The sequence below is a fragment of the Ambystoma mexicanum genome, chromosome 8 (genome assembly GCF_040938575.1).
Source record: "Ambystoma mexicanum isolate Mex_15411 chromosome 8, UKY_AmexF1_1, whole genome shotgun sequence".
NCBI lineage: Eukaryota > Metazoa > Chordata > Amphibia > Caudata > Ambystomatidae > Ambystoma > Ambystoma mexicanum.
The window spans coordinates 113,149,551-113,167,279 of record NC_090929.1 but is presented as its reverse complement, the minus strand read 5'-3'; the positions used below and the strand labels follow the sequence as shown (position 1 = coordinate 113,167,279).

Sequence of the window (17,729 nt, the reverse complement as noted above, 5' to 3'; positions counted from 1 at the left end):
GTAAATTACCCCGTTTTCATTTGGTGTTACTATTTTTGAGCCCCAGATGTACCTTTGATGCTGTTGTGGTAGGGTCTCTGTTGGCCCATGTTTGTGTGAGATCCCCTTTTGTTTTCCCCGTAGCAATGGTTGCTGGGCAACCTCGCTATCACTAGGGATTTTTGAGCCCGGCCCTATTTTTACATGAAGGGTGCGTGATGACGTTTTACGTCACCACGCGATGACTAGCGTGGTGACGTCATCACGGTACGCCACTTACTCGTAAGGAGGATTTGTGTACGGTTGGTGGTAGAACTGGCGGTGGACGTGTCCGCCGGCCCCTGTTCTCGAATTTCTATACGTGGCTGCCTACTAGGAGCGGATCCACCAAATTGTGGGTAAGAGCTAGGAGTGATGTCTAATTACTCGAGTCCTATATGGGGATACTCCTTGACATTTTGCTGATCCAGCATTGTATTATTACAGAGCGAGAGGTTCACATCCGTGAAGAGGAAGAGGCCGTATTCAGATGGTACTCCGATCAAAACATATATTTGTTGGCTTACAAGAGCCTTAGATAGGTAAGAATACTCTTTTGAGTTGGAGGTGAGGAATAATGGATATTTGGTGGGTTAATGAAATCTATCTTCCACTACCTGTTTTTCAGGCACCTGGAGGTCTAGAGGAATTGGAAAGGGGTCTACGGGTGGCTACCACTACTGAGACTTGGTTGGATCTAGGAAAAGTACAGCTTCCACATCCCATGGTGAGCAATCTATATAGTAGAACTTCTATTTTTGGGTTTTATTAGTATCGAACCGATGATTGAGATGCTAAGATTTCTTCTACTCAGGGGAAAAGAACAGCTATTATGAGTAAGAGAGATCTACATTTTAGCTTTGGGGTAGGTATTTCGTGGGACTTGATGCTGAATCCCTCTTGCTTTTGCAGTGAAGAGCCATAAATGGGTTGGCTTTTGAGGTCCAAGTTATATATTTCTTGAGACCCTAGACCAGGTATATGATTTACTATATACTTGGTACCCTATTGGTGATTAGGGTGTGGCTATGGTGATTAATTAAACCGATTATGCTGGTGTCAGTGATACATGTTTCTCTCTTTTTTCCTTAGAAATAGCAAGTTGTTGGTTGAATAGGAAAAATCTACCTGAAGCACAGGATTAGTTCTGCTCCTGATGAATGTCCGGTTATTGAGAACACAGAGGACAGAAACTTATATAAGTTGGGCTGTGACACACAATGGGAAATGAGATCAATTAAGTTGCCATTTTTGTGCTATGCTGATCTAATTGTCGGCATAAATGTTTCTATACTGCGAGGTGGAATGTTTTTAACATGTATATGACTATGTTATGTGTATATGTTTTTTAAACCATTTTTGTATTACTTGTGCTGAATTAGAGATTAATATATTAAAAATGATATTTTCTGATAATACTGTTTTATGTTTATTGAGAATACATAATGCAGCCTATATTGATTTAGCGGCTGTTATTTAATTCTGCTTTCTGAGGGGATATGTTCATTGTTTGATATAGTTTGTTGTATATTCCTTCCTTTTGTTGAAATATATGTTATATATCCTCACTTAGTAGGAGGGATCACCACCAGAGCGTGGGGTTACCCCTGTAGAAGAGTACCCATTGGCATAGCATCATAAAAAGACAGATGGAAACTGCCAAAAAAGATTATGGAAGTAAAAACATCAATCTGAGCATATACCCAAATAATGTTTGTCAAACTGTGCACAGTGAATTTTAACAAAAAAGGGCAACATGTCCCTTTCAAGAGAGGCGACTAACATTAAGAATCTTTCTAATCAGTGAGAAAAGCAAATACAGTGGATCAGAAAATGTGACTGTTTCCCCATCTTGCTACGTGTGACTCACAAAATCCAGAGTTGCTCAAAATAATGAAGCCTAAAACAGATATAAAATTAGCACATGGAGACTGTTATTGCCCACCTCTCAACCAATCGGATTTGTTGGTGCGCAGTCAATTACTACTGATATTGACTGCATTCTGAACATTCTTCAAAAGCAGACAGGGAAACAATAATGCTATTTTCAGGAAAGGTTTCTTTCAACAAGACACTTCCGTACTTGGAGGACCCTTTCTTCACTGCAACATCCTATTTAACACACCAGAGAGAAAGCTAAAACATCAGAATATGCTTTCACTTTCTTATAAACTGTTTACTTTTGTATTACACCCAATGCATGCTCGGGTTAAACCCATTCCAGTTTGATAATAAAGTTTGCAATTAAAATACCTAACTCATGAAGACAACAGTGTTAAACACTACAAAATAAACCCAAATTTCATTTACTGAATGTGTCCATTTAGTTTACTCTCTATTAAAGCAACGTTTTACTTCACCACCAAAATTGCAAAACTTGCATTGTTGCGGAGGGGTCATTATTGCTTGGATATTGTGGGCGATTATCTTGCGATAATGATCCCCCCCGTTCGTCTTTAAGGCTATAATAATACAAAATCCACATTGCAATCATCAAACTTAGCAATAGGCTTGCACTACAAATACTTGTGTAGGCCACAAACTCACCAACTCCTTTAGGAGAGTCTTTTTAAGCTCTGCCATTCGCTGTTGCAACTGTTTAATGACCTATGGGAAAGGAAAACAATATTGTGTAATTATATACCTAGTTAGTAGAACATGTCTGTGTTATTGGCTGCGAATACATACGAAAAGACATTTGTAACAGAACGTTAACAAATAATAATAAAGCAAAAACAAGAAAATTAGCACTCCCATGCACTCCTGTTTCCTGTTGTAACTAAGGCAAGCGATATCCATCGGCATTGCTGCACCGCTCCAAGCCGAATAACTCCCGCTTTTCTGTTTTGTTTTTTACATTTATTCATTTAATATCTTACATAAATAATAACACATAATACAATAATACAAATGTACAGAGCGATACTTATTCAAATACAACTTAATAGCCCAATCTTTAGAAGAATAACAGAGAAAGATAGAAATAAAGGGGGAAAAAGTAAATAAATAAATAAAATTAACAACATTAAAAAAGGCCCCAGAGGAAAAACAGAGAACGGCTCTCCTGTTTTATTTGTTGCTTTCGTTCTCTTTATAACTACATTTCTCCCTTTTTCCAGCAGATGGCGATCATGCACCAAAAACACACTTATGTCGTCAATCTTTCTAGCATTTACTTTCTTTTTGTAAATAAAGTCCTCATCGTTTGAACGTGTCCAGGCGACCCAGGTGGTAAACGCGTTTTGAAATATAAGGTAAGCAGGCCTTAGAAACACACGTACCCTCAAGTTCCAATGTTAAGTCAGAGTGCCCACAGGAAACTGGTAATCAAGGTATTTCATGGAGGCCATCGGGGCCACCCAACAGCGACTGCAGAATAGAACAAACCTTCCGGGTGGAGTCAGGGGACCCCAAGAATGAAGACTGCATCCTCCCAGTGCAGAGCCTGCAGAGCGTAGCCCCAGGAGCAGCAGCAGGGGAAGGTGAGAGGGCACCAACAGAAGACCCGACCCGAGAACCCAGCTCCAGTCAGATGGAGCCCTTGGAGTAAGCAGGCAAAGAAAGGGCGCCCCACTCCCAGAAGTGGTGACCCGAGTAGGGAGCGACAGGGGGCGGCTTGAAGAAAGGGAAGCGGGACCTGCCGCACCAGGCGAATGGCACCAGGGGCCCATGTACTGTGTATACTAGACTCAACTAAGAAGGAGCTGCAAGCCATCACCACCCTTCGCTTTCAGACGTCAAGCAGCAGCTGCGAGTCCAGACAGCTGCAGAGTCACAGGAATTACTCATGAGAGGAAAAAGCATTCTCGTCAAGTGAGAGGTAGAGGCTTCACGGTCAGTCTCTGAAAATGCTCGGGCAGAGCTGCTGTGGCCGACCTCTGGCCAGTGGACTGGCTGGATGCGTTGGAATGAAACCCCAGTAGTTGACAAAAGGTGCTTGTGCAGAGTGTCCCCTTTTAAGCCAAACCAGAGGGTAGAGGGTCACCCGAACTACCAATAATGCACAAGCACCGTTCAAACATTTAGGGGCCAGACAGGCAGTGGTGACCACCACTCGCAAAGCTTTGCAGGCATTCTCCTGGGAAAATTTGGGGATAAGAAATCCCAACAAACAAAAAAACATTCAACCCCTGTAAAGGTTGCCAAACACCTTCCTTTGTAAGCTCTTGGCCGGATTCACACCAGAAATTGACCCTACACGGTCATTTCCAGTCTCCACCCAGTCACACTCCAGGGCAACAAGGCACAGTTATCTGGATAATAGATGTCAGTCACTGTTACAGGAGTTTCCCTACAGTCCCACCTGGAGCTAAGACTTTGGTAAGCTATCCCAGTGGGTTGTAGATCCCCAGCTCTTAGCATCAGTCTGTACTACTCAGGAACCTTTGTAGAGTGGCAGAGCAGACAGGCTTGAGAGGTTTCCTATTTTGAGCGGGCAGCACTGTGGCTACTGTATTTAACTGGAATTCGAAAGTCTGTGACTTTTGTAATTGGATACTTTCTATGTGTTCTTTGGTCCTGTTGCCAGAAAAGCCCCACTTGCACTATGGGGTAGGGTAGTGGAAGCTAGAATGGATAATGACTGAGTTTGGAAAAGCCCAGTCGTCTGGAAGGAGTAGGACCTAACGTGAGTAATTCACATAAGTAAGTGGTACAAATATACACGAGTAATATCAATTTGTGTGTTTTTTTTTCAAATGTATGGTACAAAGAACTGTTCTTGGTCTTTGTTTCGTTTTTACAAAATGAAGCATTTATTCTGGAGACATAAGCTGGTTAGTGGTGTCCAATGCATTTCGGTCTCGTGGACCATCTCCAGGGACCCAATTCTACAAAAACAACCAAATGCATTCTGTGAGTATTGTATATAAAAAGATATTTACTACATATCATCCTTATGTGTGCAGGTGTCTATATTACCTGTCTTTAAATGCGTCACTCATTGTGTACGGCATGCCTTGTTCTCAGGCTGCGTTCTGGTGGGCTACCTTGAGGTCAGTGGTGCTGACCTGGGGTGTTTTTGAATATCCAGTGCGAGATATGACATCACTAAGTGGTTTGCTATGTTTGTTCAAAAAGTGCTGGATTTTGAGTAAAGTGTGGGACAGTTTACATACCTTGAATATTCAAGGTGTTCTCTCACTCAATGTTCTCTCTTCCTGATGTCCTGCGAGTGCCCAGGTAAGAATAATTGTGCCAGTGAGTTTATGGCAAGCAACTAGGTATTGCATTCGAATATGGGCCCAGTGGGGTAACCCATGGCCATCATTTCTCTAATGGAGGAGCTTACCTTACTTGTTTTCCGTTTTCTTCCACTCCAGACATCAGGGACAACCTGCTACAGATCCCTGTGTCCAGAGAGGTGGTTTAAATGAAAAAATGACACCGACAATTGCGTGTGTGAGGACGTCACAGTGGTCGTGACGTCATCATTGCGCGCCGGCCGCCATTTTGAAAGTGGCAATAAGTTGAGCGTGCTTGTTGATAAGCTAGCGTGCCTGAAATGGTGCATGCCCAGTACGGCGTGCATCAATGGCTTACATGAAGTACTGGTAGTTCTTGAAAACGATTGCAGGCATGTCAGCCTTAAGGGGAAACCATGTTTTTTGAAAACTTCAAGATTAAACACAATATTTCTAAACGGTTGCCATAGTTCGGTTAAAATGACGGTCTATTACTGACATGCCATTGTATTTATTTAAACCATTCTGGGGTAGATGAATGGTAAAATGTGACAATTAAACCTATTTCTTTTTAGAATTATGTTGCCTTAGATGTGGGATGAAGACATACAATGTACGTAAAATGGTGGTTCACAATAACGTAGAGATTACAGTGGCTATTTTTCTGACTATGCATGGAAACGTTGTGCGATACTAATGCACGGTCGACTAACACGTTAGAAAATGATGCACATTCCTTTAGAGTGGGAAGTCCACTGTGATAGCCAATACATGTCGACACACTGGCACAGTTACACTTACCTATCAGGAAGAGAGTACATTGAGTGGGAAAACACCTTGAACATTCAAGGTATGTAAAGCACCCCACACTTTACTCAAAATCCAGCACTTCTTGAACAAACATAGCCAACCACTTAGTGACATCATATTGCGCACTACAGGATATTCAAGACCACCCCAGGGCGCACCACCGACCGCAAGGTAGCCAACCAGAATGCAGGCTGCCCGAGAACAAGGCATGGAGCATACATAGGAGTGACGCATTTAAAGACAGGTAATATAGACACCTGCCCACAAAGATACGTAGTAAATACTGGCTTATATACAATACTCACAGAATGCATTTGGTTGTTTTTGTGGAATTGGGTCCCTGGAGATGGTCCACGAGACCGAAATGCACTGGACACCACTAACCTGCTTATGTCTCTAGAATAAACGCTTAATTTTTTATAAAAAACGAATCCAAGACCAAGAACAGTACTTTGTACCATACATTTTAAAAAACCACAGAAATTGATGTTACTTGTGTATATTTGTAAAATGTACAACTTACTTATGTTAGTAATGTACATCAAAGAAACACTTACACATACATTTATGTTAAAATATAGATATGTACACACAGATCGCTTTTGAATACTTGGTACAATAAACCAAAACACACAGACATACTTTTAGATACTTTTCAAAGGGCACTGCTTAGTTGGTAGTTTGCTGAACCGTTACAATTGTTATAGGAGTTTGACAGGTCTACCGTATTATCGGTAACAACGTGCACCCACAAAGTAATACAGTAATTGAATTAAGTTGGCAAACACATACAAGATAGTGATTTTTAGGAAAGAAAATAGTTGGTTAGTCTAACACTTGCATAGCTTAAGGTGCCAGAGGCAGTTTATTCGCACAGCAAGTCTTTCATAGTCCAAAGCGCAACCCTAGTTAAAATGCAGTTCAGAGAGGGCTCAAAGTCTCGCAAAGCAGCAGAATACAAACGTTCCTGTGGATACTTTTTAGGATCAAAGATGCAAGAAGATACAACGAAGGTTGGAGACCCTGTTAAAGGACTTGCTAAAGGTACACAAGCAGTGGCTTGGGTAAGAGGGGGTTGCCCTGGAAAACTCTACATGCCCTCCAACACTCTGGAGCAACTTTTCAGATTAAGGTAAGCACTACCCTTTTCCCAACTGTAACTTTGGTTTGAATATATGTTCGTGGCGGGATTCTCCTCAATGTGGCAGTGCTGGACCCGACCTCCGAATTCCTTGGTCTGATGATGAAAGGCAGGCAAATGGATGGGATCTCTCAGCAGCAGTCTCGAGGGAGGACCTCTGGCACGTCTTTCATCAACTTCTCTGGTCACTGCGGTTTTGGTACCTTTTCTGCAGCACCAACCAAGAACGTGATTTGTCCAGTCCATCTTCTTTGGTTCCTGCAGTCCTGCACTCTGTTGAGGGGACTTGGACAAGTTGGATTGTGTCTTTGGAGTGTCCCTGAGGGCTAAGAAAAGACATGGACGGATTCAGCCTTTCCACAATGATTTAAAATGGGTCACCGATCTCCTGGAATTGGGGTTCCGCAGCTCTGGAACGTCACAGGACCTCAGGAGAAGGCTCAAATTAAAGTTTGTCTTGGGACTGGTTTTTCCCACCAGTCAAAGGGAAGGATTTGTCCTCTTCGAAGATTCTGTCGCATAGAAAACAGGGTCAGGACGGCAGTGGTCACTTCACAGCGTTGCAAAGGGTCTGCAGGCATCTCTGGTCGTCTTCTTCTGTTTCTTCAGTTTCCAGTGTTCAACTGGCTTTTCACTCCAGGAGCCTCACCTTTTATACAGTTACAGCACACACTCCTCTGCAAACTCTCTCAGCAGTTTACAGAAAGGGGCATATTGCTGTCCAATCAGGACAGCCAGACCCCCCAAGTGGGAGCTGGTCCCCTTCAGGCACTCAGGCAGACAAAGGACAGGGCGGTGGAAAACTCCTCCCCCACTTCCTGCCTGCCTAGACACACTGGAGCCTAGGCAAGGACACCCAAGTGTTCCCGCCAAAGGCAGAAACACACACATACCTCCCTTCCCAGAATGCCAGAAGAAGGGCTGACAAAGAACAACCATGCTAGAAATGGCAAAAAAGAAAGATGCCCCCAAGTAAGTACTTGGGTGCCCCTACTGTGCACTACTGGGGTTATGGACATAGCCTGCGGTAGAAAAATCACACAATAGTTGGTAGAAAACGTCCACTGCCACCAGCCATAACTAGGAGGCTGTCTATGCAACTAAAACGTCACAAGAGCAGAGAGAAGGGGGATACTATGTATCACCTTGGCACTAAACATAAGGTGGTGTGTGCCAATCTCTCAGAATATAATGTTTTAGGAGAGATAGAAATTATCTCTCTATCCTTAAGAACTGTAATTACTCTAGGATATAGAAAAGTAATCTCCAAGGAGTACTCAAGGAGTCCCCAGCAACACTGCCCAGAAGGAGTTGTGTACTGCAATAGTAATTTACAGATGCCTTAAAGAGAAATGGAGGAAAGTAGATTCCATAGGACAGGTAAAACACAGGGAACAGAGTTCCAAAAGACAGAGCCCATAAGAATAAATTAGTGGAAAAAGGCTCCATTCATTCAGGATTTCAGAAAAAGGTCCAGAAGTACATCAAAAAGTGCTGGGGGTCTCACTAGGAGAGGGGACGAAGCTTAACAATGACACATCTCCCTAACAGTCACACACTAGCAGATACAGTTAGGAAGCCTCTAGAAAGTCAAGGCTTAATGTGAACCAAAATGGATACAACTTGTGCAGCCCCCCGAACTCTCTGTCCCATATTCAATTACACTGTCTCCAACCAGAACCAGTACAACTGTCTGGGCCAGGTTGCTCATCCAGAGAAAATAAGGTGCACCTTGTCGGTACTCCCCGAAAGGCTACACAAATATAAGAGTCACGTCCCCAGTGAGATCTGGGTAAATTCACTGGGGGAAAATATTCAGTACACCGTGGTGGAACTTCCAAAATTTGAGAAGATGCTTTTCTTCTTTACAGCGATCAGGCATCAGAGAAAACCTCAAGATGAATCTTCAAATTCTACATCACGCAAAATAATCATCCAACCCGTCAACTACAGCCACCTTCCTACCCAGTACGTAGAAGTGAGCTTGCCCTGCATTATCCATCAGTGATCCACCCAATAGTGCAATGTAGGGCATAGCACACTGCCCTTTTAAGGTAAGTCCTGCCCAAATAAGGCCCAGTTTGTTACCATTGACCTTCGAAAAGTATCTCTTTGCCCCCCAAATGTAAGCAGAGTATCCTACAAAAGTGAAACAGGCTCTGCCCTCAACATCCTGGGCAGTTTACAAACTCGGAGCAAGACACAGGAGGTACAGCCACCAATGCAAAGGAGACTTCACATCTTGGTCTGTCTTGATATTCAATGTTTTACAGCATTTAAGGTAAGGGATGGCTTAAACAATGTGATTATTTGCTCAATAGTCTCAGCATTGAACACAAAGTGATGCTTTCAATTTGACAAGACACACAAGTTTAGACACTTGAGAAGCAGAACTGTGATAAAATGAAGTGTGATGGAAGGCAAGTCAAAGATGACAAGAAAATACCTTTTCCCTAAAGAGCAGGGCATTATTTGATCACTGTTCAGCAGGAGCTAAAGGGATGAAACTAAGCTCAGAAACATGTGCATAGAAAAGAAAGACCTGCCACAGTAGAAACTTGAGTTTGCAGACTTCAAGAACAGTATTGCTCACCTTGTTCTTTTCCAATATCTGCTGCTCCAATTCCAGGTTTTCTGCCTGCAGTTGTGCAATACCCACAACAGACACGTCTCCATTTTGTTGCGATTCCTCAGTCTCTGGGGGGTACAGGCGTTCATTCAGGGCCCTAACTTTCTCTTCCAAGGTTGTAACCTACAGGGATAAGAATGGACCAGGTGTTAAGATGGATTTACTAAATTAACCTGGGGTTAGGGGTATTGGGAGGCCACCGTATTATGGTGAACAGGGAGGTTGGCCAAGCCCAATCAAGGTGTGGTATCAAATCAGTAAAGGCTTAGTCTCACCCTGAGGAGAAATAGAATAGCCTTTGAATCATTGACCAGTGAAACACAGATAAGAGCTCAGATGCATAGAAATATAAAGAACCATTCAGGATAATCACAAAACAGCTCCTCTAATAAAGCCCAACCCCAAGATGGTTTTGGGAATTGTGCCCAAAAGTCAACAGTTCCAAAGTATACACTCATCAGGTAGGTTTATATAGAGATTTTTAGTGCCAATGGTTATGAATAATAAGAACTATAAAAAGTTAGATAAAAGTTCAGATGGGGGCCAGTTTATTTTATTTATGTATTGATTGCTCGCTTGTTAGGCGCTTATACAGGAAGTAAATACTGATTCAAAGCACCCACAGAGCAACATGGAGGGGACAAGGGATGAGAAACAATTAAAATACATAAAAAATATTAAATACAACAGGGGAGGGGAAAGACGAATCTACTATGCCTTGTGAGCATTCAGAACGTGCAAGTGCAGAAGGGAGAGGGAATGGGATAGCTGCTGGGCTGCTCGTGGGTGAACAACAGGTTCACCCACGAAGTGCAATGTAAGTCAACTGCGATCCTCCAGGGGTGGAGGGTGAGCCGAGGCAAGTGTTTAGGATAGACAGAAGCTGGGGCAATTTGGTTTGGGAGGTCAGGGCCTCGAGGATGCATAAGGGCCCTGGACACCGAAAAAGCAACTGTGAGGGAAGGAGGAGGTAAAGAGGAAGTTCTTGACGGAGGAAGGGGAGTCATCTTCTGGCCTCAGAAGAGGGAACAGGGGGGAAGGCAATGGAAGAAGGCCAGAGTGAAGGGAAGAAGTCAGGTGCAGGGGACCCAATAGGAAGGATCTCAGTTTTGCTGGCATTGAGGCAGAGATCACTGGAAGTGCACCAGGCCTGGATGGCAGAAAGGCAGTCGGGGATGATGGAAGGTATAAGAGGGTCAGCTGGGAGTTTGAAGAAGAGTTGTGTGTCATCAGCATAACACTTGAAGTTGGGGGAGGAGGAGGAGATGAGTGCCAGTTGAGTAAGGTAGATGTTAAAGAGCCAAGGCGAGAGAATAGAGCACTGGGGAAACCACAGGTGGAGAAGTAGGAGAGGAGAAGGAGACCAGGACGACTTGGAAGGAGCGTTCAGTTAGGAAGGAGGTCTGCCAGTTCTGTGGCTGTTCTGAGGTACCAAGGGTGTCATGGAGCCTTTGTATGAGGATGGAGTGGTTGACTGTGTCAAACGCAGAGGAGAGATCAAGAAGGATGAGGACAGCTGGAGAGTTGGAATACAGGGATACAAGCAGTTCTTCACAGGTGTTCAGAAAAGCAGTTTCCGTGCCTCTGAATGCTCTGAATCCAGATAGATGGTTGTTGAGAGCGCCAACAAGTTCAGTGTAAGAGTTGAGTTGGGACAGGGCCAACTTCTCAAACAATTTCCTGAGGAAGGGGGTGATAGAGATGGGGCGGTAGTTTGCTGGACAGGAAGGATCTGCTGACGCTTTTTTGAGGAGGAGGTGTACAAGGGAGTGCTTGAGGGAGGAGAGGAACGAACCCGTAGCAAAGGAGTGGTTACAGAGATCAGCGAGTGCAAGGGCGAGAGAGCTAATGTTGTCCTTGGTGGTTCTGGATGAGCGAGGGAAAACCTGTTTTGAAGAGAGCTTCATGAAGCGAACAAATCTGGTGACTTCATCTGGTGAGACAAAGCCGAAGGAGGCGAAGGGGGAATGAGGACGGTGAGTGGCCAAGGGAGGGAAGGGGGTGAGGGATGGGATGAGAGAGTGACGAGGCTGTTCAGGATGTCCTGAGTTTTGATAGTGAAGTGAGTGGCATGTGTGTTGAAGAGGGCCTAAGAAGGAATAGGGGAGGAGGATACTGCAGAAGGGTTGGCAAGTTCCCTGCAGATTCTGAAACGCTCAGACGTGTTGTTGGCAACGCCAGATACCCGTTCCTGAATGTGGGGCCTTACCTTGGCACGGATAGAGTCTGTATAGCCTTTGCAGCAGGCGGCAGGCCAGTTTGTTAGAGGAGGAGCCTGAGGTTTGCCACTTCCCTTCTACAGCTCCGCACTTTTGTTTCAGTTCTGCACGTTCGGAGTCGTGCCAAGTGTTGCGCTTAAAGGCAGGTTTCAAGCGGATCCTCATGACTGGGGCAAGAATGTGAAGGGTGATGGTGATGGACAGGTGGAGGTTGCTGAGAGCAGTGTCAGTGGTAGAGTCTGAGTTGGGAGGGCAAGAAGGGATAAATGCGGAAGTGAAGGCAGCAGCGGACACTCGTTTCATCAGCCGGATGTTTGTGAACAAGGTTGGCAGGGCTTTTATAGGAGTGCTCACAGAGCCATAGGGACCTAGGTGGGAAGGGGGGTGGGGGAGACAGTGGTCAGACCAAGAGAGAGGGGTGACCAGGGGAGATGAGAGAGGGAGATCAGAGTGTATGATGGTGTCCAGATTGCGTCCAGCAGAGTGGGTTAGACCAGAAGAGAGAATGAATAGAGATAGAGAGGTGCAAAGGTCAACGAAGAGAGTAGATATTGTGCTAGGGGAGTCCAACTGGATGTTAAAGTCACTGAGGAGCAGTAGGTTCGAGGAGCTTGAGAGTAAATAGGAGCAGAAATCAGTCCATTCAGAGAGGAACAGGAAGCCTGGAGGCTGGCAATAATAACCCCTCCGGTAATAACTTCCCTAACTAATTGTTAGGGGAGTTTTCCTAAAGTCCATCTGGAGGTAAGACACTATAAAACTATCCCATGGTATAGAGGTCCCCAACTCGTAGTATAAGTCTGTACTACCCAAAGGATTGGTAGAATGGCAGAGCAGCCATATGAGGAGGATGTGAGCTGTATGTAAGTACAATGAACCCGGTTTAATACATTCGCCCAAAGAAACTCTTACACAATGAAAGTTATAATAAAATATATATTGTATATACACAATGCAAGATAGGTAAATACTATTACAATACACACAGGAAATATCAACAATACTTTTCATAGGTGACTACTTCAATAGTAGTTGCTTGCACTTACAATTGTTACAGAAAATGACCGTAATGACAGTTCTAGTGTTTAAATAGCAGTGGTGCGCAGCCACACTTGTTGTTAGGGAAATTACCGTTTCTTTTTTATTTTTACAGTTTCATTCATTTACAAAGTTACACAGATAAAGTCTGTAGGAAGGGAAAAGCGGGTTATTCAACACTAATAGCAGTGATTTGCTTCTTAGCAACACTTTTTAGGGCTCCTAATGCTTTAGTAGTCCAATCCCCAACTAGTCAAGAGTTCATCAATGTCAGTGTATGATGGGAGCAAAAGTCTTATGCAGCAGCAGAAAAGGCAAGGTTCCGCAGGATACTTTAGTCACTTAAAAAAAACGCTTTACTAGTATAAGGCAATTTATAGGGACCCGGCAAAGGACTCCCCAAAAGCGCACAAGCTGTGAATCCTGGGCAAGGGGTATAGGTGGACATCCAAACACCTGTGCAGTCGCACCTGGAGCGTTCCAAGTGCCAGATGGAATTATCCATAACCATCTCAGACCCAAATAACCGGACAGACTCCAAGAATATGGCAAAATACTACTTTATTATTGGCTCAATAAAGTAGGGAAACCTGGTGAATAACGAATTGTAGTGTCAGGACAGGTTTTCTGATGTCCAACTAAGGGCTTCGTAAAACCATTCAACTGAGACAGTGCAAGACTCCACTCTTACTATAAGGCTGTACCACCTGGGTTCATGGTAGCGTACAGAGCAGCCAGGCTTATCTTAGGAGGAAAAGAGGGCTGTAGAATCAGTACACATGAAATTGTAATACCAATGGTCCAAAGAAAAACTGAAACACTATGTATTGTAAAACATAAATGGTTTATTTAAATATAAGTAGGCCCAGATAAATCTTGGGGGAAATAAGTACCATTACATTATATATAATCATATTTATAAAAACTCAACACTGACCATTGCTACCATCTACCGGCCTCCAGGCACCACCTCCCTTTTCCTCACTGAATGGGCTGACTTCTGCTCTTCTTTACTTTCTTCCCCCTCTAAACTTCTCCTCCTGGGTGATTTAAACATTCAACTGGACTCCCCTGGCTCTGCATCCACTCTATTCACTGATCTTTGCTCCTCGCTTTCCCTCTCCATTCTTCTTTCTGGGCCAACCCACACAACTGGACACTCTACATGCCCTCCCCCGCCCCCAACTAGTCACTCGCCTATCCTGGTCAGACCACTCTCTCCTCTCCATCTGGGTCCCATTCACCCCCTGACCGCCTCCAACCCCAAAAGTCGCACCATCCTCGTTCACCAACATCCGCCCGATGAAACAAATGACTGCGGCTGCCTTCGCCTCCACCTTTACCCCTCTCATCCCTCCACCTCTGCCCCTAGCAACCTCCATCTTTCCATCACCAACACTCTTGACATTCTTGCCCCAGTCATGAGGATCCGTCTGAAACCTGCCTCAAAGCGTAACACTTGGTACGACACCGAACTTGCAGCCCTGAAATGAAAGTGCATGGCAGAACAGAAGTGGCAAACATCAAGGTCATCCTTTGACAAACTGGCCCGTCGCCTGCTCTAAAGGCAATACAAACTCACCATCCGTGCAAAGAAAGAGCCCACATTCAGACACGGGGCATCCAATAACACAGCTGAAATGTTCAAAATCTGAAAGGAACTTGCCAACCCCTCTGCAGTCTCCTCTTCCCCTTCCCAGGCCCTCAGCAATGCACTGGCCTCACACTTTGCCACCAAAACTCAGGACATTCTGACCACCCTTTCTACACTCCCTCACAACCCATCCCACTACCCCAGCAACCCACCTCCCCTCCTTCTCTCCTGTCACACCTGAAGAAGTTACCAAAGTTGTCCACTCCACGAAGGTCTCTTCTACACAGGTCTCCCCTTGCTCATCCAGGACCATCAAAGATAACATTGACTTTCTTGTCCCTGCTCTCGCCGATTTCTGCAATCACTCCTTTATCAGCGGATCTTTCCCCTCCCCCTTAAGCTCTCCCCTTGTGCGCCCACTCCTGAAAAAACCTTCCTCTGACCCTAACTGCCCTGCCAGCTATTGCCATATCTCCATCACCCCCTTCCTGGGGAAGGTACTTGAGAAGCTGGCTTTGCCCCTACTTAACTCACACTGAACTTGTTGGAGGCCTCCACGACCATCAATCTGGATTCCGAGCATCCAGAGGCACGGAAACTGATCTTCTGAACACGAGTGAAGAAATGCTCGCATCTCTGGACTCCAACTCCCCAGCTGTCCTTATCCTTCCCGATCTCTCCTCTGCAGTTGACAGTTAACCATTCCATCCTCATCCAAAGGCTCCACAATACACTTGGTATCCCGGAACGGGCACTGGATTGGCTGTCCTCCTTTCTCACTAACCACTCTTTCAAAGTCATCCTGGGCCCCTTACCCTATCCTACTTCTATCGCCACCTGTGGTGTCACCCAGGGCTCTATACTCTCCCCCTAGCTCTTTAACATCTATCTTACTCTCCTTGCATGCCTCATCTCCTCTTTTTCCTCCAACTTCCAGTGTTACGCAGACGACGCACAGCTCTTCTTCAGACTTCCTGCTGACCCTCTTGCACCCTCCATCATCCCTGACTGCCTATCTGCCATCCAGTCCTGGTGTACCTCCAATGATCTCTGCCTCAACGCCTGTAAAACAAAGATCCTTCCCATCGGGACCCCTGCTCCCTCCTTCATCCCTTCACTCTGGCTTTCCTCCTTGGGCTCTCACACCCCTTTGCTGCATGGGAATCTCAGATCCAGCCTAGACAATGGAGAGTCTTATTTTCTCCAGCTTCCCTCGGCTTGCTTCTGCACACAGGCCTCGGGTGGATGCACAACTTCAGCTCTGCGTTCACTGCAATGAGGCGCACATGGAAAGACTGCTAGTTTCGCCCTTTTCCAATGCAGCCACAGCAAAGCAGGGAGTGTGCGCACAGGACCAACTCAGAGCATGCAGGTGAACTCTGCTCTTCCTTAGTTCCGGCGGCCCTTCCGTGGTCACACTTCCTAGTGCTCTGGCAGCCTTGTGCTCTGCTTCTTCTGCTACTGCTGCTACTGCTATCGACCTTCCAGCTTCTTTCTAGTGCTCCTTCCGGCAGCAGCCTGTTATGCCCCTAAGGTGGGTAGACTGGCTTCAGGTGCAGGCACTTACAGTTAATTGCCTGACCCTGCCAAAGGCTGTTGGGCTAGCCTGCCTGTCCTTTAGTTCTACATGCCTTTTCAGTCCTCTTCTTTGTCACAGTCCCTGAGGGATTCTTGGACATGGAGTCTGTTTTAAGGAAATTAGGTTTTTCTTCTTCCTTATCATTTCTAACAGTGTTTTTACTTCCCCGGATGTTAAGAGAGGGATTGTAGGGTTTAACCCTTTTAGAGATAGATGGTACAGAAAAGGCCATGTTTCGTCATTCTTTTTGGCATACCTTTGGTATTGGGGAGGATATGTGATTTTAGGGGTACAAAAGACTTGTTCTTTGGGTACAGCACGTTGTTGGATTATGCCTTTCGAGTTTACCCTCCTATCCTAAGTAGGAGGTGGAGATATATTAAAATGACAATAAGCAAATTCCTCCTATGCTAAGGTGGGGTGTCCCTACCTAAAGAAATTGAAGGCAATTCAGAGTCAAAGAGTTCAACTTAGAAATAGGTCTGTGTCCACCCCTATACTTGCCCTCACAGCTATAATTATAAAATGTGTAGGGATATCAGCAACCAAAAAGAATACAGCGTTTAACAAAGTTATGAGCTTCTTCCAGCTCGTAGCTTCCTTTCAGCTCCCTTCCCCAAGTGCAAAACAATCCCACCCAGTAAAAGTCTCAGAATTCCCTTTTAGGATGCAATAGTCTTATTCAAGTCTCAGGGGTTTGCTTCCCCCAAGTTAGCACTCACGATTCCCTTCCCCAAGTTCCAAGTCACATAATTTACGTAATCGTGAAATTAAATGTTCTAGGTTAGGACTCACGGTTGCCTTCCCCAAGTTGTGAAATATACAGTTCAAACAACCTTGAAGTAAAAGCTCCTGCCAAGAACTCATGGTTCTCTTCTCCAAGTTCCAAGTGACACCATTCAAAGGAAACAAAACAAAATGCTCTTATCTCCACAGTTCAAGTTAAGGTTATTTTCAACTATTAGTTCAGACAAGGTGTAGCTTTCAGACAAGTTGGAAAATGGCACTGTGAACCAGGCTTCAGTATACTTTGTTTGCCTGTTCTTTCAAACCCATATTATGGTTCAGAATACTGTGGTCTGTTGAGACATATATTCATTGTAAGACTAACATATGAAGATTTGCCTGGATTTGAACTTCTTTTCCTCTTTTTAGATTCCAATTGTTTTATTTTTGATTGATAGCAAGATTTTAGTTCAGTTCGGTATTCAATAATGATGTTTTTTACTCACAAGTTATTTCCCTTTAAATGCGGTTTCACTCTAATTCAAGAGTTCAATATACAGAGACCTTCGAAAACGTGTTAACTGCTACATGTGACCTCTCCGATACAAAGTATTTCCTCTCTGTTTAATAATTGAAAAATGAAATGATCAGAGACTTTTGAAAACGTGCTAATCAGCGGCACGCGACCATTCCGATACAAAGCATTCAGGAAAATGTTCAAAGACGAATATTCACACACGCATGCACGTGGGTTCTCAATCATCAGAAAATCAGCGGTCGCTTTGAAAGTTA

General features: G+C 44.5%; 1 protein-coding gene across 3 annotated transcripts in view; it reads right to left on the bottom strand.

Annotated features, from left to right (window-relative positions):
* The window catches only part of GOLGA1 (golgin A1), an 804,100-nt gene that overhangs the window by 65,446 nt on the left and 720,925 nt on the right, over positions 1-17,729 (bottom strand). For all 3 annotated transcript variants that reach the window (XM_069609438.1, XM_069609440.1, XM_069609439.1), the window contains 2 exons: positions 9,746-9,904; positions 2,566-2,625 (listed from right to left, as the gene is read on the bottom strand). In XM_069609438.1, the coding sequence (XP_069465539.1) occupies positions 2,566-2,625; positions 9,746-9,904 (219 nt within the window). The remainder of the gene's footprint in view (positions 1-2,565; positions 2,626-9,745; positions 9,905-17,729) is intronic.